At 39.6% G+C, this 22,737-nt stretch overlaps 1 protein-coding gene across 3 annotated transcripts in view; it reads left to right on the forward strand.

Moving 5' to 3' along the window:
- The window catches only part of LOC141809284 (MBT domain-containing protein 1-like), a 32,015-nt gene extending 18,736 nt beyond the window's left edge, over positions 1 to 13,279 (forward strand). For all 3 annotated transcript variants that reach the window (XM_074696249.1, XM_074696250.1, XM_074696251.1), the window contains 8 exons: positions 1,998 to 2,053; positions 2,204 to 2,308; positions 2,778 to 2,925; positions 6,791 to 6,873; positions 7,025 to 7,262; positions 9,617 to 9,685; positions 9,808 to 9,996; positions 10,334 to 13,279. In XM_074696249.1, coding sequence (XP_074552350.1) covers positions 1,998 to 2,053; positions 2,204 to 2,308; positions 2,778 to 2,925; positions 6,791 to 6,873; positions 7,025 to 7,262; positions 9,617 to 9,685; positions 9,808 to 9,996; positions 10,334 to 10,443 — 998 coding nt within the window. In that variant the 3' untranslated portion in view covers positions 10,444 to 13,279. The remainder of the gene's footprint in view (positions 1 to 1,997; positions 2,054 to 2,203; positions 2,309 to 2,777; positions 2,926 to 6,790; positions 6,874 to 7,024; positions 7,263 to 9,616; positions 9,686 to 9,807; positions 9,997 to 10,333) is intronic.
- Positions 13,280 to 22,737: the final 9,458 nt, after the last annotated feature.

The following is a 22,737-nucleotide window of genomic DNA, read 5'->3' on the forward strand; positions in this document are numbered from 1 at the left end:
CAACTGTTTCAACAATCTACCATTTCAAAAATGCACAGCATATTTTTTAAGACTGAGCATCAGCTTCCAAGGCTGAGAAAACACCAAGCGGCCACCTCCGGTCTGGGAATATGAGACAATGGGGAAGTGCTAAAATCTGCTGTTTCTGGAGTGTTCGCTTGAGGCTGGCTCCAGAAGTAGCGGAAGTCACATACACACCAAGCCAAAAAAGCCGTTTTCTAAGGAGCAATTAACCCATTTACAGCCTGGTTCAAAAAACGTCTCCTGTCTGAGTTGCTAATTTTACTACCCACACCCCCTGTATAGGGGGTGAATTTTTTTCTAACTCTTTATAGGGCACTTATTGAAATACTATGAAATTCAAAAAATCAACTTTAGAGTGTTATTGGGGGTCATAACTAGGGATGGGTACCTTTCACATTTGAAACGATACGGTACTGATGCCTGGTACCTGGCAATCAGTATGGGTACACAGCAGTACCAATTTTCGGTACTTTTTTGTGTTTATATGGTTAAAAAATATCACTTTGTTCAATAATAAAGTATAGATTTTTTTTCAATTTAACATATTTATTCTTCAATATATAACCTTGCAACGCTGTGTTCATGTCCAGCTTGGAAAATCACCTACTCTTCCACTCCCTCACAGTCACAAGGATGCGTTTAGGTACCTAAACATGGTACCTTTTGATTTTACATGAATCGATACCGGTACTTTTACAGAATTTGGTCAGTACCTGTAAAAGTACCTAATTTGGTACCCATCCCTAGTCATAACTACAGTTTATTTCTGTTTTCAACATTTAAAAAAAAAACCATTGTCTTGCAGAAAAATAACGTAAACGAAGTTACCATATTTGATTCCCTGCCCTTCAGTGGTAAAAAAAAAATCCATAAAGTGCATAAGTAAAATATACAACAAAAACACCTGTAAATGTGAAAGGAACGTGTATGTTTAACATTCGAACATCACTTTTAGAACATAAGTGCTGATACAGACTCCTTTCTAAATAAAATATGTAACATCATAATATACTCATATAACATACGATATACAACTTTATGTACTGCATAAGAGTATAACACACTGTACAAATTTATATACAGTATAACATACAGTACACAGTACATCTTTGTGTACTGTGTAACAGTATAACACACTGTACAACTTCATATACTGTACATCATACAGTATAAAAGGGGAGGGGTCAGTGTCACTTGGACATGGAATGTCCTGGTTGTGGGTGGGTGGGACAAAATCAGGGTCTGTCACATCATCATCATCCTCCTCATCATCATCACTGATGGCAGGGTGGGTGGGCACAACAACACTCCCTCCTTTTGGGAAAAAACATCAGGGCAGATACTGCCAAAAAAAGTCACACAATATAACAGTCGTTTAAAGTTTACGAACTGACAAAAAAAAAAAAAAAAATTTCACTATTTATAGCTTTGGTATATCTATAAATCAATTAAAATGATCCCCGAGTCACTGTATAGTATTATAAAGACATTTGGAAACATTAAAACACAATGTCCTCAGTTGTATTGCTTTTTTTATCAAGAAAATTCTATAAGCATGCATTGTTAGGTGCAGCAGGGATATGTCCAAAAATAGTCACACCTAAATAAATTCCATTTTTAGGTGAACAGGGCATATGATCAAATGTGGTGCCTGTGTTGTTCATGCTGTATTTTCACTAATTTCCCCAAGTCCTCCACAAAGTTTATCAAGTTTATCAGCTTACCATGGTCACTTCAAGAATTTGGGACAGAAATGTATGGTTAGCTGGGCATCTTTAGCACTTTTTCCTGCGATCAGTGGAAAGAGAAAGTTTCACACACACCAGACTGCATTAAGAAAATCTTAAGATTTGTTTTGTGGGGCAGCTGTGGCTCAGTGCTCAGTCTCACCATCCACTCAACACTTGCGTGCTGTGCTATCAGTGTGTTAATAATGTGAGTTTGACACTAAAACTTTAAATGTGTGTTTCTAGATGTTTCTAAAAAGCTGAGTGTTCAGACTGACGCCCCTGAACAGCTGTTTGCAAAGGTAAGAACACCTGACCTTTTTATTATTTAAAAAAAAACAAAAAAAACAACTAAAAGTGTTTCTGACCTTTAACTTATCCAGGTTTAATAACAGCTCCATCCCTTCCTGCTGGAGGTCAGGTTTTTAAGACTCCTGTGTGTACTTGTGCAGGTGAAAGAGGTGGATCAGACTGGCTCCTGGTTTGAAGACGGGATGAAGCTGGAGGCCATTGACCCTCTGAACCTGTCTGCTATCTGTGTAGCCACAGTGAGGAAGGTGAGAACCAGTGAGGCATATGGAGCTATGGCAAGCAAGTGGGGCAAAATGCTGCAACGACCCAAAGGATTTCTTTTTGGACAAACAGGCTGCAAAACTGAAAAGACAAAAGAGCCCAAAACAACTCCTCAGTAGAACATATAGAAACGTGCTACTACACAGAAAATACATCCAACAGACAGACTCTCCAGCTACTAAAACAGAAAGATGATGCTCTCCACTGCAGTCCTGCAGGGATTTTGTTGTGGGAAGTTTTCTGTTTGCGACTTTTCTTCTGTGTGTTTGTGTTCTCTGCTTGTTTTGAAATCTTGTTTGTGTTTTTGAAGTCACTGGATTTCTGAATCTGTAGTTATTCTACTGCAGATTCAGAAAAGTCACCCGTACATTTTCCTTTGTTGGAACCAAATCCACTTCAGGTTCATTAACCAGCCCCAGATTTTGTTCAAACCCAGCTCCTTTTTTGCATCAGGTCCTGGCAGACGGGTATCTGATGATCGGGATCGACGGTTCGGAAGCAGCTGATGGCTCAGACTGGTTCTGTTATCACTCCACCTCCCCCTCCATATTCCCCGCTGGTTTCTGTGAGATCAACAACATCGAGCTGACACCACCCAGAGGTACAAAAAAAGAGTCCATGTCATCTTTGTGTACCTCTCAGATCACACCATGTTTTTGTAACACTAAACTTTATAGGCCTGCAGACATCCTCATAAATAGGAAATCATTAGACTAACTTTTATTAATGTCTTTGAAAATACCCCAAATTTCATAAAAGATGGGTGAAAATTTGCAAGGAACTTTTTTAAGATAATGTGCAAATTTTATCAAAAGCAGGTCACAATTGACAAGTAACTTTTTGGTTACATTTCTTCCAAATTTCAAAGAAAGTAAGAGACAATAAGGGAATAATTTATTTCAAAATAAATCACAACTTACCACAAAATATATGGGGAACTATCCCACCATCACTGAGTAATTATGTTCTGCTATATTCAGAGAAGCAGGTGATAAAGAGCTGCTAAAACTTATTTTGAGCAACATAATAATAAATGATAATGAAACATTTTATTTATTGGCACCTTTCATGTTACTTGAGGTCACCTTACATTAGGGATGGGTACTGAATTAGGTACTTTTATAGGTACCGACCAAATTCTGTCAAAAGTACCAGGTACCGATTCACTAGAACCAAAAGGTACCATGTTTAGGTACCTGAATGCATCCTTGTGACTGTGAGGGAGTGGGAGAGTAGGTGATTTTCTGTGGTGGACATGAACACAGCATTGCAAGGTGACATATTCAAAACTAAATATGTTAAGTTGAATACTTTTATATTTTATTTAGGGCTGTGACTTTAATGCGTTAATTAGATTAATAAATTTCACCGCACATTAACGCGTTATAAAAATCAACGCAAGATGAACTCATTAGCTACCGGCCATTTTCAGAGCATCTTGAATGATCATTTAGTCCCAAATAATCTTGTTTTCTATGACTATGTAAACACAAAAGTTACTTAAGAAGAGTGGACTCTCTTCTTTTATGTCTCTCTTCCTGTTTTTGGTCCCAAAAAAAGACAAAACATACTTTTCTGATCACATTCGTCTCGGGCGCTCCATCCTTTGATCCTCTCCATGATCTCTGTCGTCTTTTCTCACGATGGCGCCGCTCTTTCTTTCTGAGCTACAGCAACACATCCTCAGTCGGAGCGTGAGCTGCCTGAACTTTTCTGACTTGCAGCGTCTCTCTGTGTCCCTGTCATCTCACATTTCTCCTCATATCCATGCTGAGCTCTCGTCTAAAGAGCGCACCGCTGTCACCTACAGTAGTTTACGAGCAGGATTTTGATTGACAAGCTCCACCAGACCCCGCCTCCCTCCACTGAAAAATATAATTTACTTCTATAGACGCAGTAAACAGTAATCAAATGTCAATGGCGGGGAACACAGACATTTTAATTAATATTGTCCAGTTGAAAAAAAAAAAGGATTTACAAATCTTCTCTTTTTCGTGTATTCATTTGAATACATTCATTCACTCATTAGTCATGCACTTTGATTTTGTAATGCCTGAGAACTCAAATTCTTTATGTGGGGACCTTAAGCAGATATAAGATTAAAATGTGATTAATTAGATCAATTAATTACAAATCCTGTAATTAATAAGATTATTTTTTAATCTCCTGACAGCACTATTTACCACATTATGGCTGATGAATGTACTTGAAAGTAGTGTCCTCAAAAAAACATCTTCTGAACAAAATAAACAGGATTTTGTTGTTTAAACTTGTGTATGATAATATTCAATGATTTAGTCTTCTACCAAAATCAGTTTGAATTGTAAAGTGTTGCTTCTGATGTTGAATATTGATGTGATTAAAATGCGATTCATTAAGATTAATTAATTACAAATGGCATAATTAATTCGATTATTTTTTTAATCAAGTCCCACCACTGATTTTATTATTAAAAAACTTGATATTTTTTACCACATAAACACCAAAAAAAGCACAGAAAATTGGTGAGTCCCGGAAAATTGGTGAGTCCCGGTTGCCAATTGCCAGGTACTGGGCATTGGTACCATATCATGTGAATGTGAAAGGTACCCATTCCTACCCTACACAGCTTAAGTATAACACAGGACTCAGCGGCAACGGTTGTAGAAGCAGGTTGCAACAGCTGGTTGAGGCAGCCTTTTGCGGCAGCCTTCACTCCCAGAAGTTATATAAAGTTAGGTTAATGATTAGCTGTTTGTCTTTGTCAAGTCAACCTACAGTTCAATGAGGTTTAAATGACTTATTAAAAAATAACCTTTAAACACAGCTAAAACAAAGTAGAAATAAATGAGAGTCTGTGTGGGGGGTAGCGTGTTAACACGCTTTTTTTATTCTTAAAGTTTCGGCCAAATAAAAATAATTGCGTACCATTAAGTATATAAATAAACAAATAAATGAGGACTGTAAATATCAATGATCACATGATGTTATTGATTTAGGGAGAAAGCAGATATTTGAAAAATAAACAGATAAATCGTCAGCATCTTTCCATCACCTAAAAACGCAGATTTCCCTCCTGCGGGGTTTGACCTACATTCGCATTGTGCACCTGAAGCAGGTGAGGAATACACTCTGCCAGTAGGCACATAGCATGCTTCCCAAAAGGTTCAAAACTTAAAAAGTGGAGCTGCGTAGATGCTATAAAACTGCAGAAACCAAAGAGGCAGCCAGTAAGAATCTTTAGCTTTTAACAAACGTAGTAGTTGACAGATGACGCAACAATGCCGGTGCGGGTGCACACAAGGCTTGCACTCTGCATGGGCTCCTGCTTCCCTTTGTTCTCTTTGTTTGTCTACTTAACGCAATAAAGAAAAGTGGTAAAATGTTAAAAGCGTGTAAAGGAATCATAAATTAATCAATATTTATTCAATTTGAAATTATTCCTTCAGCTAAAGCAAAGCAAACCTAATTCAGAATTATTATTATTGCAGAGCAGCACCAGAGCATCAGTGCCCTTAAGATATCCCTGTAATCCTAAATAATCTCTCCGAATTACTTTCACAGTTTAAAGAGCAGAATTTTTTGTGACAGAAACAGAAAATCTTGTCTTGTCAGACAAAACCAGTCTTGATGGTAGCTAGCCACCACCAGCCTGGGCTTTAGTCCCAGCAAACAGCTAGCCACTGACAGGCCAGGCCCAAGCCCCAGCAGCAAACCTCCTGGCAGAAACCAGCCCCAGCAGCAAACCACCAGGGAGGATCCAGCCCCAGCAGCAAACCACCAGGGAGGATCGGGGGGGGGCTTTGTAGTCTATGACAGTCTGTATGCCCTGCCACAGCTGTCTGGTGTTACTGGGGTCATGGAAGAAGCCTTGGATCTTCTTCTGCAGATCTGAGTGCCACCGTGTCTCCAGATTTATATGCAGCATTACGCTCCCTTTGCCTTGCACGCACCTCTATGGTCATCCAAGATTTCTGATTGGCCCTTGTGATGATTGTCTTGGTGGTAGTGACCTCTTCCACGCACCACTGTATGTAGGCTGACACAGATGCTTCATGCCCTCTATATTGGTATGATGATTGTCTGTTGCAGCCTATCTGAACATGTCCCAGTCAGTGCATTCAGAACAGTCCTGCAGCGCATTTTCACCCAGTTCACACAAAATTTGAGGGTTATTTCAAAGAAATTTTTCATTTTTTTTGGTCATTAGTACCTAGTTAGGGTGAAAATTGCAGACCTGTAAGTCAAGTGTTACCCATGTTTTTCCTGCTGAATACTTTTGGTTTTGCCCAGGTTTTATGGGAACAGCAGCTGCTCCCTCTGGTGACATTTTTAACTAAATAACACACAAAGGACAATGTGTTAAACAGTTTGTTTTAAACTTAACATTCACAGCTGCTGAAGGTGTTATTTCTTACCCCCCAGTGATACTCATCTCACGTGGAGTCTCAGTAAGGCCCTTATTCTCCTGTTTTTGTGTCTGTCAGGATACAGCACTCTTCCTTTCAGATGGTTCGAGTATCTAAATGAGACTCAGTCTGTGGCAGCTCCTGTCTCCCTCTTCAACAAGGTCAGAGAACAAAATCCCAGAAAAGCTCATCTGAATTCTTGTAGATTAATTATTCAATTGTATGTATCAATACAGCAGAAATGAGCAGTTAAGATGAAAGAAGTAATGAAAGACGTTTGAAGACATGACTTGAATAGTCTTTCTCCACTAGGAAGTTCCCAACCACGGTTTTCGTCCTGGGATGAAGCTGGAGGCCGTCGACCTCATGGAGCCGAGGCTGGTCTGTGTGGCCACTGTGACCCGCATTGTCCACCGACTGTTACGAATACACTTTGACGGCTGGGAGGACGAGTATGATCAATGGGTGGACTGTGAGTCACCTGACCTGTACCCAGTGGGCTGGTGTCAACTGACTGGATACCAGCTGCAGCCGCCTGCAGTCAATGCAGGTCAGTTTATGCCTGTCAGGCTGTCCTGTTTTACTGATGATCCTGTTTGTAGATTTATACCTTCCAGGGGGTATTTTGCAAACTTAACAAGAAAAAAAATCAAGAACAACAAAATCATTTTAAAGTCTAATCCAAAAATGAGTTTCAGGGCCACAAATTCAAGAATTGCAACTGTTTGTGCAATTAAAAGACAAAAAAGAAAGAAAGTGCTATCATACTCTAATTGGCCACTTGATCAGGTACAACTGCTTGTTAACACAAATGTCTAATCAGCCAATCGCATGGAAGCATCTTATTGTATTCGGGCATGGAGAATGGCCAAGACAACCTGAGGAAGTTCAAACCATGCATCAGAGCAGTTACGAAAGGTGATTTCAAGCTTCGTTTCCACCAAGCGGTCTGGTATTCAGTCAGGTTTGGTACAGGTTTGATGGTTCAGCCTGGTCCTGTTTGTGTTTCTACAGCCAACTGTGCCCCCTCATGGTAGGCAGTGTGTCAGCTGGATGCTGATAGTTGCATCAATTACATAATAGCGTGACGCCTTAGCAGTGCAACACAGCATCCCCTGCTAATAAATCCATGGGGCATGGGGCTCTTTGTTACAAAGAACAATCAAGCTTTGTTCCAGAGACAGCTGTGTGCCACCAGGAGAAATACAGCAGCCGCTGTCACACAGGAAGTGACCATTTCTTTAACCAATCAACAGACTGCAGTGTTTCTAGCTCCACCTTCTGGGATCAGATCAGTTTAGTCTGGTACCCTATGGGCCCAAAAAGGGTCCCAAAAAGTGGGATGGCCCGTTTCTGTTACTTGGGGATCTGTCCCAAGACGGACTGAACTGAACTGAATCGCTTGGTGGATACGGGGCTTAAGTGACTTCGAACTCCAGTGGCCTCCTCTGTCACTAGATCTTAGTCCAGTAGCCCACCCCTGAGGTGTGGTGAATGGTAGACTAAGGGTGTATTCCGATTCAGGGGCAAAACCGATACAATTGTAGCGGCCGTCACTTGGTTAGTTTGTGTTCACAAGGCAAAAGTCTCTTGCGGTCCAAAGTTGTAAACAAATGTCACGTGCGATCGATTTTTTCTCTCGTTGGTCAGAAATCATACCCGGAAGACGATGAGTTTCCCTATCTTCGTTTATTTGTTCATTCATTCATGTTTTCACCAGCCATGGAGCATCAACAACGTGTGTGGCTAGTTTGCATTACAGCGTTTATCTGGCTAATGTCCCAGTGTGTGCTTTATGAACATCGTGTGCAGTTTTTCCTGGAGTCCCGACTGCGTCTGGAAAATAATATCTTGTTGCATGTCTCGAGACGAAAACGTGCGGGCTCACGTCACCGCAGACAAAACGGGCTCTGATGGGTGCACAACAACACATTCTACTCTCACAACTATACAGACAGCGCCTCAGATAAGCGCCATTATATTATGTTTATGTTACTGGGCCGCTTGTGTTCTCACTGCACAGGAACTGCTACAGGGCACGTATGGAAGCGAGCCGAGACCACCTATTTTTGGCGATCTCGACCCGCTTGTTTTGTCCCACATCCGAGCGTGATTGCTGTGTTCACACATGTCCAAACGAACCAGACTTTCGGGGGGGCTGCCCACTGTTTCGGAACAACTGTCCCAAACGATCCAGGTGTGAATACACCCTTATGCTGTGTTCTATTTGTACTCGGAAGTCGGAATTTCTATGTTCCGAGTGGGAGCACCCCCTGAGGTCGTGATTTCCGACTTGTAAGTTGGAGCACCCACACCACCCCTGAGTTCCCAGTAGGAAATTTGGAGTTCAGGGAGAAACAGTTATTATGTTTCTCTTAGGGCTGGACAATTAATCAGATTTTAATCGTGATTTCAATTTTGCCATCTGACAATCATAAAAACAATATAATAGAAGAAAAACAATTAATATGCCACTCAGTGTAGATATATGCAAGTTCCTGTGCTTCATAGCTCTTCTGTGTTCCATGTGCAGCCACAGCGAGTGTGTGTGACTAATGTGGATCAATAATACTGTATGTGCCACTTGCTGGTTCTTTAAAGTTGTGTTTAAATCAGGACTGAAGTTTTTGAATAATTGTGTATATTAATTGTGATTTCAATATCACTTAAAACAATCGGGATTCTTATTTTTACCATAATCGCCCAGCCCTAGTTTCTCTTATCTTTGTTTTATTTTAGAATTTCTGACGAGTGTTTGTTGCAATAAATCTGCTGTATATATATATATTGTATAATTCAATGTTTATATACAGAAATGCTGCTGTTATGGCAAGTTTTTCCACCTGGCAACTGGGACACTGAACTTGGAGATGATGCCACTCCCACACATTGTTTGTGTTTCAGGTTCCAGAGATTTTCAGTCAGCAGCTTCCAAAAGGAAAAAATCCCAGCAGTACAAAGGACAGAAGAAAAGTACGTCTCTCACACAGGAATATATAAAATACATTTCTGGCAGGTTAAGGAAAGATCTTTTTAAGAGAGCACAGAAAACATGGTGGACACATTTTAAACAGTGGATTTTCTGTTCCTCTCAGAGAGGAAGTTGCCGATCACTAAGCGACCTGTCAGCCTCTCTGGTGCAGTGGTAACTGGCGTCCCTAGGAGCCTATCAGGGGATGAGAATGAAGCTTCGTCTGATTACCCATCACCACCAACTTCTGCCTTAGCAGTCCAGCCCATTTCTGTGGACCCCGAGAGCAGCCCCAACGCTGAGGGGGCGTCAGGTAACCCACAACTCAAAACTGATGAACAGCTCTGATCAACTCCTCCTGCCAGCTTTTTGTTAGTCGAACAGAGAGGATAACTTTCAGGGTCCTGCTGTTATAAAGTATAACTGTAAATGTAGTTAACGAGAATACATCTGTTTATTCAGTATTAAGATCTACTAGTTACGAGGAACATACTGAACTCTTTCACAGCCCCACATTCTCTGAGAGCTTCAGTGTAGGTTTGAGTAATAATACTCACATTGCTCATTACATGTAAAGCCGTTCAGTCTTTAGATGTTTCGTCCTCCTCCAGATCATTCTCCCAAACTTCATGTTGTTGTGTTTTCTGCAGGTTTGCTGGTTAAAGAGAAGAACGTGGAGGGAGTAGAGTTTTCTTCAGAGGGGACTGAAACAGAAACCAACAGATCACCTGGACAGATATTCAACAGCCAGGACCAGTAGGCCATCCATCCCTCTCTTTGTTACCCACTCCATCCGTTCCTTTTGTTCCTGCTGTCAGACCTCACGATAATTTCATGCAGTTAAAACAGATTTATGTCTTGACACACTTCTATTTTGCAGAAGATGAAAGGTGCATCGTTTAAACAAACTGTTTTTATTTCAGTGTTGAAAGTTTTTCTCCTCCTTGGTCAGACCAGGCACTTTAGATAGAATAACCCCTTTACATGTAATCGACAATGTTCAGGCGGTGTTTAAAGCGTTAGAATGTAGAGGCTAGCTAACTGGTTTCAGAGATTCATGATAATGGGAGTTATCCAAAAAAAAAAAATTCTGGACTTAAATCTTCAAGACAATCAGATCTACATGTTATAGGGGTTTCTTTACCACATCAGCATTGCAGACCTTTAACTGATTAACAAATTAACAAAACAAGCTGCAATAGAGCAAGTCAGCCATTATTAAAGCTTACAAAGTTAGTTTGCTGATGTCATTTGGGGACCAAATTAACTCTGCTGTTTATATGAAACCATGCTTAGTAAACTGTTGAAGACTTTTTTGTTTAACTCGTAAATCCACCACAAAAGAGTAAGTTATTCCTTAACTTTATTCAAAAACTAGCCAAAGTAGCACATCAAGTTAGCAGGCTACTTACTGTCAGTTAGAAACCAGATATTTCTGCTGTCTATGTTTGATGACAGTAATTAAGTTTCCTGATAATTGATGATTTTCTCACGTTTTTATTCCAAAAGTTAACTGTGATGGTAAATCATGTCGGAATGCTGTTTGCTACGGTTCAGAAGCTACTTAGGTTGCTCTGCTACTAAGGGGGCAAGTGTTAAAGCAGCACCAAAAATTACAAACATTCAAACCCACTTTTATCCAGAACAGAACATAGCTGAGTTTTTTTTCTTCTCCAGCAGACTTTTTCATCTCATTTTTCAAGACTATTCTTTTCCAGAAACACGCTAGCACTAGCTATTCTCTACACATCAGCTTGTCAACCCACAATAATGAAGACATATTTTGTCTTTGGCAGATAAGTTACCAGTAAAAATTAGTTAATTGATAATTTGATGTTTTATAAAAGTTATTCATGTGGGAATCACTGTGCTTATGTGGATTCGTATTCAGATAAAAAATTTGCCATGGTCTGACAGGGTTTTATTCTAAATTTTACAAATTTGACCTTCTTATTTCCCTGAGAAAGGATTCATTTCATACACTTTATGAACATGAACCTGAAAAAGGTCAAAATACTGTTGAAGGTATCACAAAAATAATCCTTGAACTTTTCTGACTGAGGCACAGAAGTAAAGACAGTGGGTCAGAAAAAAAACAAAACAAAAAAAAACAAAAACATTTAATGAAGAAAACCACCAAAGGGATAAAGAGATGACGGGTACATAGGGAACATTTGTGTGTTACCCATCTTCAGTTCATGCAATATAAAAGGAAACAAACAAAAAACAAAATAAGGAAACTTTTGTATGTTTTACAAAACCAAGGTTTTTGTCAATGTGTGTTGATGTGTCGTGCTCAAGAGTCAAACTCTTGAGGTAATATTATTAATACTGGATGCTGTGTAATGTCATGTTGAGATTAGCAGTCATTTAAAAAGATGCATGATGTGGGTGTGAGAGTGTGTGGATCCTGAAGAGTGCTAGGGATGAAACAAGAAACCAGTGTGCAGGAGTAGCGGCGCTTTAACTGGCTTTTGTGATGTGCACAAAAAGTAACAACCATGTCACACATGTCTTAACATCTACAGTGGCAAAGTAATTAAGAAGCAACATAAAAGAATTCCTTTGGTTTCATTGTGACTTTGTGGAAGAGTCTTGAAGTTGCAAAAATAAGAGTTTTATTTTAAAAAACATCAACATAAGAAGAAATGTTTGTTGGAGAAAACAAAACTAAATCTAACTGTTGTGGAACTGCAATAATTAAATGTCCGAATGTTGCATTAGAGATTAATGTTCTAAACATCTGGTTTCAAAGAGCCTAAGTTATAAAAGTGATGCAAAATTAATTGTTGATTTCTCCATTACAAAAAAAGTTCAGCATCTTGTTATTTCAAACCATTTTTTTCATTTGAAATAAATATAAAACTATTATAATACATTTACAATGTGTTTAAAAACAATTTATGGTTATAATGTTATCTGAACCAGGAGATTTAACCTCAGCTCTCAAACTGTCCAATTTGCCTGACAAGAGATTGTAGAATATCCAGAATGAGGAGCTAGAAGACTGAACAGGTCTGACAGATTTGTGCATATATTTATGCTCAAGTTTTAAGTTTTACTCTGAAGTATTATGTATTTTTAAAAATTGGAAACAGAATTATTTTTAAACACAAAACGTGTATGCTATTAAAAAGCTGTGTCTTGAAAAGCAGATAAATAGAGCATATATAAAAGATATGAAAAAAAAGTAATAAGCCACAGATTCTTACAGAAACTATCAGAAATATGTGTTTTAAATGTAATACTTAAAGAGTGTAGTTACAGGGGGAACAAAAGAAATAAAAAAGTAATTTAAAATAATTTAAACAACTCAACCCACTCACCAAAGGGAAAAGTTTACTGTTTGTCTAACCTCTACTCGCAGCGGCTTTAATTTCAGACATACCAGTGTTGTTACATTTCCTCCTCAGCTCAAAGTGCTACCAATAACTAAAGAAAAACCTGGAAAAGATTTCTGCTACAATACTAGGCCAGAGATAAAATTTTCCATCACTTATTTAACAACAAACTTACTTTTAGAATGGCTCAGTCTGGCACACTTTCACAGAGCAGAAGAATAAAGCCCCTCGTCACACACAAACTAATCATTTTTTTTTAAATCTTTAAGACAGTCAGTAAATCTTCCAGAGCTGGTATTCACGTTCACATTGTGAAGGACACCATATCTGTTTCTATCTTTATTCTAACATGTAGTGTTTGTAATCAGATGTATTAACATCATCAAAGAGCATGCTGGGAGCTGAAAGATTATTGAACCAGGTCATCACATGTGCCCACTCTGACTTTTTAAATTGGAAAAGCAAATCAGTGAAAAATTTTCAACTGTTTGCACTCATCCATTCAGCCCACACTTAAAGCTGGGATACATCTAAAGGAGCATTTTAATAATAATAATAATAATAATAAACTTTATTTATATAGCACTTTTCAAAACAAAGTTACAAAGTGCTTTACATCATAAAAGCAACCAGTTAAAAGAAATAGAAGAGAAGAAGTGAAAGGTAAAAGAGATGTGAGGAAAAATATTAAAATATATAAAAGACTAAAAAATATGTAAAAGACTAAAGTCCCTGTATGGAGTTTTTAAGTGATCTTGAAAAAGTCTCTCTTCTAGATTTATGCCCGATCATAATCCACACTTTAAAATGAGCTAATCAGCACCAATATGGGTTCTTTGGAAATGTTACTAAGTAGCTTCCTGATTGGGCCGAGCAGGACTGGATTGGTTGACGACATAAGTCTCTATGACAACACCATGCCAGCTGACAAAGTTTGCAAAGGGGGAATCTGTGTTTGTCTCTGCTGAAAACGATTGTTGTGATTAATTTTGTAGTGTTGGTGGAAACTGGAGCCTAACTGTCAGACAGAAAAAGGACAGAAGAAGAGAAGAAAGAAAAACAGGAAAGTGATAGAGCACAAGCTAAAGGCTAAAACACAGGTAAATCTGTTTGTGATAATGTCTAGTCCAACCCACAGTCAGCAGTTATTCTGCAGTGCTCTGTTCAAACTTGAAAGTCTATCAATAAAATGAAGAGCCAGGTTACGTTAGCTCTGCTTGGTAAAGTTGGAGTTTGTAGATGAGCTCTAATAGGACATAACTAGGATTCATTAACGTGACACATTACAGACATGTCTCAGATCACCGGGCTGTGAGTAAAGCTAAATGTAGCGGGCTACTAAACTGCAGTACAAACTGACAAAGTTAGCTTGTTGTCAAGTTTCAAACAACAAGACTGCGTAACTGTACTGATAAAAACCTTACCTTGTTGTGTTGTATTCGGTAAAGTTAACTTGAACAAAAAAAAAATTGTTCCAAAACAAACAGACGCTTGGTCAAAAGTCACATCTTTATGACCGTGTGTGTTAGGCTCCAGGCCAGAAGGTGGCATTGCAGTCCAATTAAAAAGGATACCCCTTATGGTAACTTTAAAGTTGAATGTAAAATTTAACATGCTAACATTAAGCATATCAGGAATGCAGCCCTGCGCTATTGTTCATCTCGTAATTTGGTTTTATTCACTCCCAACAACTGCAAGAACAGAAAACACAAAACCAGAATAATAGTTCAGATACCAGGTCAGTTCAATCAGACCCAGAGTTTCATGAATTAAAACAGAGGTTTAAAGCTTTGGTGGTCTAGAAATATATGTGGTGCACAAGTAAGTGTCATAGGGCTCACAAAAGAGTTTAATAACAAGAACATGAGCGTGTGTGTGTGTGTGCGTGTGTGTGTGTGTGCGTGTGTGTGTATGTGTGTGTTTAAAACTGTGTGCATGCATCAATCAAAGCAGTTTGCACACTAATCTCGTGGCTGTTTTTTATATTTCTGGTGTTACCGTCACTAATATGGATCTGTCTGTTGTCTGTCTTTTCTTTGTAAATCTGGGATAACGTAGAACTGTCTTTTTTGTATTCTGGTGCTATTTATAGATGACTCACATTTGATAAAGTTTATATTGGATGATTGTGACACTTTGTCTGAGACCCTATTCAAGACGTTGTCTCTGAACTCAGCTTTTTTTGCATCTGGAAGAAAGGAGCTGAAGGAACAAGATGTGCTGTGACTGGAGCTGATGATTTATATCTCTCTAAAATTCTGTGATGTTTGTCTGGTTATGATGTTATATTTATTTGTTAGGCACAGGTAAGAGGGCTTCATGGTTCTATAAATATTCTGTTGGTTTAACATGAGTCATATCAGTGTCAGTATTCTCATACACCATGTTCCAGGGACAAAAACAACAACAAAATAATGCTTCAGTGATCCTGCAGACTGAGTCCAGGAGCCTGTACTACGAAGCTGGTTTAGTTCTTAGAGAGATAACTTTCTGGATAAGTTTTGGGTATTCCGCATTACAAATGTGGATCTCTTTTTATCCAGACTCGTTGCCCCGGTAACTGATGCTGAACGCCAAACCTGGTCCGAAGCAGGTTAAGTTCCAGGATAAGAGCTCACGGGGTGTGACAGACCGCCCGCTGACCAATCGGTTCTCTCGGGCGGGCATAAAAGACTGCCCAGTCACCAATTTGCTCAGCTGGAGTGAAGTCTTCAGGCCGGGGGGATTGCTGGCAAAAAATTGCCGACACTGTGAATGCGTAAATTTCCAAAATGCTGATATTAATAGACCTATCTCATCATGTGACGACACGGGCAGTTAGGTCCTTATTCACTCATGTTGTAAGTCAGTGTGTGTGAGATCAGCATCATATCAGACTTCATAATTAAAAAGAGTCCACTTTCCTACAATACCAAGGAAAACGCTGATTACAGGCAATTTGTATTGTAGATGCAATAGCAGTGGGGAAAAAAGGACGTAGGAGCAAATAAAAAATAAATATAAAAACATCCTTCAAAGTGGTCAGTATGAAAGATTCCATTTGTACACATTTCTACTTTTCCCTGACAATGTCTCAGTTATGATGATCAGTAAGACATTGTTTGTCCACAGCCCATAAGAAAAAATGTTGGGCCAAAAAGACAGGGGGCGGTCCCGTGCCGGAGGACTTCACTCCGGCTGTGCAAATTGGTGACTGTGGTCTTTTATGCCCACCCGAGAGAACCGATTGGTCATTGAGCGGTCTGTCACACCCCGTGAGCTCTTATCCTGGAACTTAACCTGCTCCAGACCAGGTTTGGCGTTCAGCATCAGTTACCGGGGCAACATGTCTGGATAAAAAGAGATCCACATTCGTAGTGCGGAATACCCAAAACTTAAAACTTTGTAGTACAGGCCCCAGCTGTGGTCGCACAAAGAAACAACCAATCACCATCATGAAATGATGTTGTTTCTGAAAAACAAGTGCTAAAGTCCTGGTCACACATTATTCCAACATGTGGGTCAGAAAAGGTCATCAGCGAACCACAGCTGTTATCTTAATGTAACACTTGTTTGGGTCTTCTTCTAACCTTCATTTTAAAGCAGGTAAATAATGAAACTTGTCTTGTGCTATCTTGCTGTTAAGTCTGTGAATGTAGACACTGCGGTAGTTCACATGTAGCCTTCAGAGCCTGCATTTAGAGCCTATGAAAGAAAAAATTCACTGAGCTGAGAATTTTTTTTTTTTTTTTGTGTGTGTTCTTTTGGCTGAAAAAAAGATGAAATTCAACTCACTCTGTGTCTGTTAATGTCCTTTTGGTCCACATGCCGGCGCTGTGAACATGATGTTTACTAAGCTCTTAAGCATACAGATACTTCTACTAAATCTCTACATAGATACAAATCTATACTGTAAATGTATGACAAAGGAAAGTTGTTATGTACTGATGTTAAACTTCATTAAGATTTAAAAAAAAAAAAAACATTGTGCAATTTTTGGCAGCATGATTGTGAAAAAATGAAATTAATCTGAATACATTTAGATAACTCACTTTACATTTTTATGCAATAAAAACTTGGAAAATGAACAAAAAAACTGAATCTGTTCTTTTTTTTTCCAAAACTGTTTATTAGTTTTTGTCACATGGAAGCAAGAAAACGCCCAGACACAAACAAGACAGTACAATACAAAATAATTATGGTAATAAGAAAGTAATCACAGTAATAATAAGAATAGAAGCAGTGCAAATTGCAAATAATATCAGAATATAATAGAAATTGTACAAGTAAACATATAATTGAATTGATGATAAATTGAATTCAATAAGAAGTAAATATGAGAAAATAAATAAATAATAGTGATGATAATAAAGAAAAACTAAAAAACAGACAAACAAAAAAAGCGGTTGAAATGGTAATCAAGATAAAATTTTCAAATTAATGATAATAGGTAACCACTTAATCAATGATCTCAGAAAAGTCCAGCTTTTTTAGATGCTCAGAGAAAGGGTCCCACATCCTATGGAATCCCTTCAGGGAGCCTCTTCTCAACTGTCTAACCCTCTCCAGCTTCACAAAGTGAAAAACATCCTTTACCCACAACTTATTGGAAGGAGCTGTGGAGGATTTCCTCCTATGCAATATTGGGCGTGTGGCTAGAAGAATAGTAAAGGCTACAAAAGTATTTTCTCCGGAAGAAAGATGTAGATTGTTTGTGGAGTTACACCAAATAGTGCCGTCATAGCATTTAGTTTAACTGATTTCCCAGTTACTTTTGACAGTACACTGAAAATATTCTCTAATTGTAGAGCTGAGCAAGACCAGAACATATGACCATGGGTGGCTAGTGCTTCACAACATCTGTCTCAAATTGGATTGATATCTTTATAAATTTGCGATAGTTTAACCTTTGTGAAGTGGGAGCGTTGTATAATTGTGCACTGAATGACCCCTAACTAAAATGAAACTAAAAACGAAAACTAAACTATTTAAAACACATTGCAGTTAACCCAAACTAATAAAAACTAGATAAGAAAACAAAAACGATAAGTAAACTAAAACTGTATCTTGTGTTTACAAAACTAACTGAAACTTACCAAAATTATAGACAAAATGTCCTAAGTTATCGTTTTTGACAACATTAATAGCCTTTAGGATTTAAATTAATCCGACACATTTTCCCAACCAATTTTACGAGTTTTAGGCAGTTGTCAGCGCCGTACGGCACCATCAAAGCAACGTACTGAAACGTGCTTGTTTACTGCACTGACTGGCTGTGCACTGTGCTGCAATGAAACGTAGTGGAGCAATGAATTAGAGCATCTGTAATAGTTTGATTTAATATGATTCTGACTTTAACTGTATTTGAGTCTACCTTTATTGTTACAGAGTCCAAGTTTCTTATTATTTAAGCTCATATTACTTTGTTTTATATAACTTATGTTTATATTATTTTTATTTAATTTATGTAAACATTATTTTTATATTATTTATGTTTATATTTGTTATATTATGTTTATATTCTTTTCTTGTGTTTAAGGCAGCAGCCAACAGTAGCATTGACTGAGCAGTGAGCACTATGTTGGACTGAAAATAAATGGGGTTTAAGGAGATCAAATGAAGAGAATGTATGTAATTGTAGATATGTGAGATTAATCCTTTTAAAACAAGAAAAGGTTCAAGAAATGAGTCCAAATCTGAATCAGTAGGTTATTCGGGAAATCAAGGGAATCTGTTTTTGACAAAACTACAGATTTGTAAATATCTAAAGAAAGGAATTCAAAATTAAAGAAAAAAAATCAAGGCAAATAAGGAGCTGACTCAGGGAAATGGAAATCAAATGCTGTTTAAATGTGATACTTTGTGCCCTTTGTGTGTATTCAATCATGAAAATCTGTCTGCTAAGGCTTATCTGAAGCCAGATTTTGCCTTGGTGATTACTGATAGATTAACAAACACACGTACGTCACTGGTCCTGAATGTTTTGATGAGTTAGTATAAACAGCTGCATGAGATAGAAGGTTGTCACGGTGGCGTGCTTGTTATGTCACAGCCACACCAAACAGGAACTCGTGAATTTATTCGCGCGAATGGCCTAAAATGCCGTGTGAACGCCCCAGTCTGGACTATTTTGACAAGCTGAGGGGCGAGCACGCGTTAGCGCGTTCCTGCGCATGCGGAGTACGGAGCCCGTTCATTTAAAGACCGAAATCCCAAAAGAGTATCTGAAAACAATGAGCTGTGGTTTCAAAAGCACGACAGGAGAGTGTGTTAAAGCTTTGGAGATCACAATCAACGCCTGCTGCCTCTCCCTGGTAATCCACCGGCCCTGCCTGGCTGTTCCCTGGGATCTCATCCTCGATCCCCTGAACCTCCGACCCCCCGAACCCCCGACCACCTGAACCCCCGACCCATGTTCCCGGAGGTCTCCCTGGGGATAATGAAGGGGTGGAGGAAAGAGAGGAGCACAGAGAACTTCCATCTTTTCCCTGGCTCTGCCCCTGCCCTGCTCCTCCCTTCTCTCTATTAGGCTCAAAACCCCACTGAGGAAAACACAGTCGGACTCAGTGATGACCCGTGCAGGCAAATCCAGCTGGGAACTAATGTTTTACAGAACTTACATTCTTTTTACATTCTCAGACTTTCACCCAAGCCTGCTCCTTTTTTTCTGCTCTCTGTTGACTACACACGTCGTATCGTATAACTCTGCATGATGACACACCACGCAGATTGTTTTCCCCTCCATCCTCCAGCGGAGTTGGAGCCGGAGCAGGCGGCGGTTCCCTCCCAACGTCAACGAGGGGGAATGTTATCGCTGATTGCCGGCCACGGCAAGCCTTCACGAGAATTTGCGTCAAAAGTTCAATATTTTGAACTCGAGCGAATTTGCGTCTACCGCCCAAACACATGAACGCTCCAAACGTGCGAACGCTCCAAACACACAAACACGCCACGCCAAATGCCCCAAATGCGCCAAACGCGCCGCCCGAGGCGAATTGGCGTCTAAACACGTCTTTGCATTGACTTTGTATGTAATCGCGCCGCAAATTCGCGTTTAGTGTGGCCGTACCATTAGGCTGCAAATGCCAAACTTCTTTAAGTCTTTAAGTCTTTAAGACATTTGTTGCAAAGCAAGAGCCAGAATCTCCTGTCACCTTGCCAAAACTGTGAGGGCTAGGAGGAAAATAAAAACACCATAAGAATCCCAAGACCCCGAGGAAGCTGCTGGTGCTAGTTTCATGGCTGAAGACCTAGAAATGAGGCCTTGATGGTGAAAGACAAATGAGTTAAATTTGACAGATCTCTCAGAAAACCCCTCAAGAATTAACATTGGAGTGCATGGGTGCTGGAGCTGACTTTGCCTGACAGTTGGCCATTTTGTGAAAACTTTCTCCATCCTTTTGCTTTAAAAAAACACTTTGTCAGAAGCAGGACAAGATTACCTACATTTTGACATATAATATGCCTATGTGGGGCAAAAACTGTGACCAAGAGAGCAGTTTGTCTAGAAGATTTCCCCCTCTCCCCGCTCTGTTGTTGGAATCTCCCACTCTAAGCTGAAACATTCCATGCAATAGCAACTACTGCTTCAAAAATGCACCCTCTGAAAAAGACTTTTACTTACTTCAGCAGCAATAAAGCTAGCTTTCACTGCCAGGTTATTTTTGGTTGTGGCTTCCTTGAACACATCCTGCTGCTATTGCAGTTTGCATTTTAAATTTTGCTCTATTTGTTGTTTTTCTTAAAGGCTTGCTTTAGCCCTGTTTCCACCTAGCTGTTCGGCTTGGTTCGTCTTGGCACAGCACATTTTATGGTGTATCCACCGACTAATCCCAGAACAGATCCCTGAATGACTGAAACGAGCCGTCCCACTTTTTGGCACCTTTCTGTTGGGGTGCCAGACTAAACCAATCTGACCCCAGAAAGTGGAGCTACAACACTGCAGTCTGTTGATTGGTGGAAAGAATTGTCACTTCCTGCGCGACAGTGGCTTCTTGGATGTCTTCCATCGTTGCGCTTTGTTTACCTTGTCGCATTTTCTTCATTGGATTTATTCGTGGGGTACACTGTGTCGCGCTGCTATGGTGTCATGCCATCGTGTAACTGATGTGGCTATCAGCATCTGGCTTACACGCTGCCCTTACGAGGGGGCACGGTTGGCTGTGGAAATGCAAAATGATCAGGCTTAACTGATCCAACCCGTTGAGAACCGTCCTGATCTAAACCAGGCTTCTTGATGGAAACTGGGCTTTTGGCATACTTAGCTCCTTGCTTGGTGTCAAAATGCAGACGTAAATTGTACTCTTTGACAACTGCCACGGCCTCATAACACAAAGACCTACTGTTTTTTCTCCTACGAGCACAAACATATGTTGGCATTCCCGTCTTTGCTGTAACAGCCTTTTATCTGCATGAAATTTTCTCTTCCTGGACATTTTGGGATCATTATTTTTGGGGGGGAAAATGGCACTGATTTGAAAACACTGCAGTCTAGTGGCGGGATGCCATCACTTTGCAGGTAACATAATCAGTGTGTATTATGGGAAACATAGTTTATGGTCAATGCACTCTTTTGACAATCAGACCTTTTAAGTTCTTGTAGGCCACATAGAATGGCGTGGCGGGCCACATTTGGCCTGCAGGCCTTGAGTTAGATACATATGCTATAGACTGTTGTAAATAGTCCTGGTGAAGTCACCCACTTATTTCTGAATCTAAATTGTGAAGCCCATCATCTGCATTTGTCATACTGGAAATGCTGATTAAACTTGTGTTGAACTAGCAGGAAGCAGGGAAGCAGTTTGGAGACAAGCCTGACAGTTGACAACCCTGATAAGCTGCTAAGACTAAACGTCTATTGGGCTGTAAATCTGTTGATTTTTTACTGTAAAATTCTAATGGGTATTTTTAATGTTTCTGGTACTTTCAGAGCCTGCCTCTAGTGGAAACACTTGGAACTGCAGTTTGTTGCACTTTAACATCAGCTTCATTTCAAGTGCTTCTGTCCCTGCTGTACCACAAAGCCTTTTCTCGGCAACAGGGGTAAATGTGGCTGTCATCAGCAGGGCTTAAAATCAACTTTTTTGCTCACCATCCTCTGTGGCCAGTGGTTTCCCAGAGTTACTAGCTACTCAGCTTCTTCACTAGCAACAATTTTGTCGTTATCCTTAAGTTCCTACAGCAAGCTCAGCTGTTTTCCAGTGGTTGGAGCCTGGTCTTGGTCTTGGAACTCACTGAAATAGTGGAACACCTTAGTCCTGCTAAGCTGCAATAGCCTTCCAGAGTCCTCATGTCAGCAAATCAGGTGGTTTTTAGGTTTTCTGCATTCAAAAAAACAAAAAATCTAGAGCAGATCAGGCATTTGCAGTTGTGGTTTCTACTCTGTGGAATGCTTTACCTTTAGCTGTAGGGCTTTTGAATAGCCTCTCCACTTTTAAACTCTTCTAAAGACTCACTTGTTCACTTTGTACACTACGTGTACAACCTCCAACCTCTTTTTCAAAGTCTTCTGTCCAAAAATATAGAGAACAACCACTGCAGTTATCTCCTGCTGGACATGAGAAGAGTGCAGGTTTGAAATTGGGTCTGAGACCAGAGGGTACCTCCAGCCATTGTCATTGTTTTGTCAAAAACCTGTAAGGCATAGCTGCAGACCTCAGATGGTGACAGAGAAACAAAACACACAAACACAAACTGTTGTTGTTAACATGGGACTTTATTGAAAAGTACTACAT

Source organism: Halichoeres trimaculatus, unplaced genomic scaffold (assembly GCF_033239565.1).
Source record: "Halichoeres trimaculatus isolate MK-OKI-2021-1 unplaced genomic scaffold, fHalTri1.1 fHalTri1_scaffold_20, whole genome shotgun sequence".
Classification (NCBI taxonomy): domain Eukaryota; kingdom Metazoa; phylum Chordata; class Actinopteri; order Labriformes; family Labridae; genus Halichoeres; species Halichoeres trimaculatus.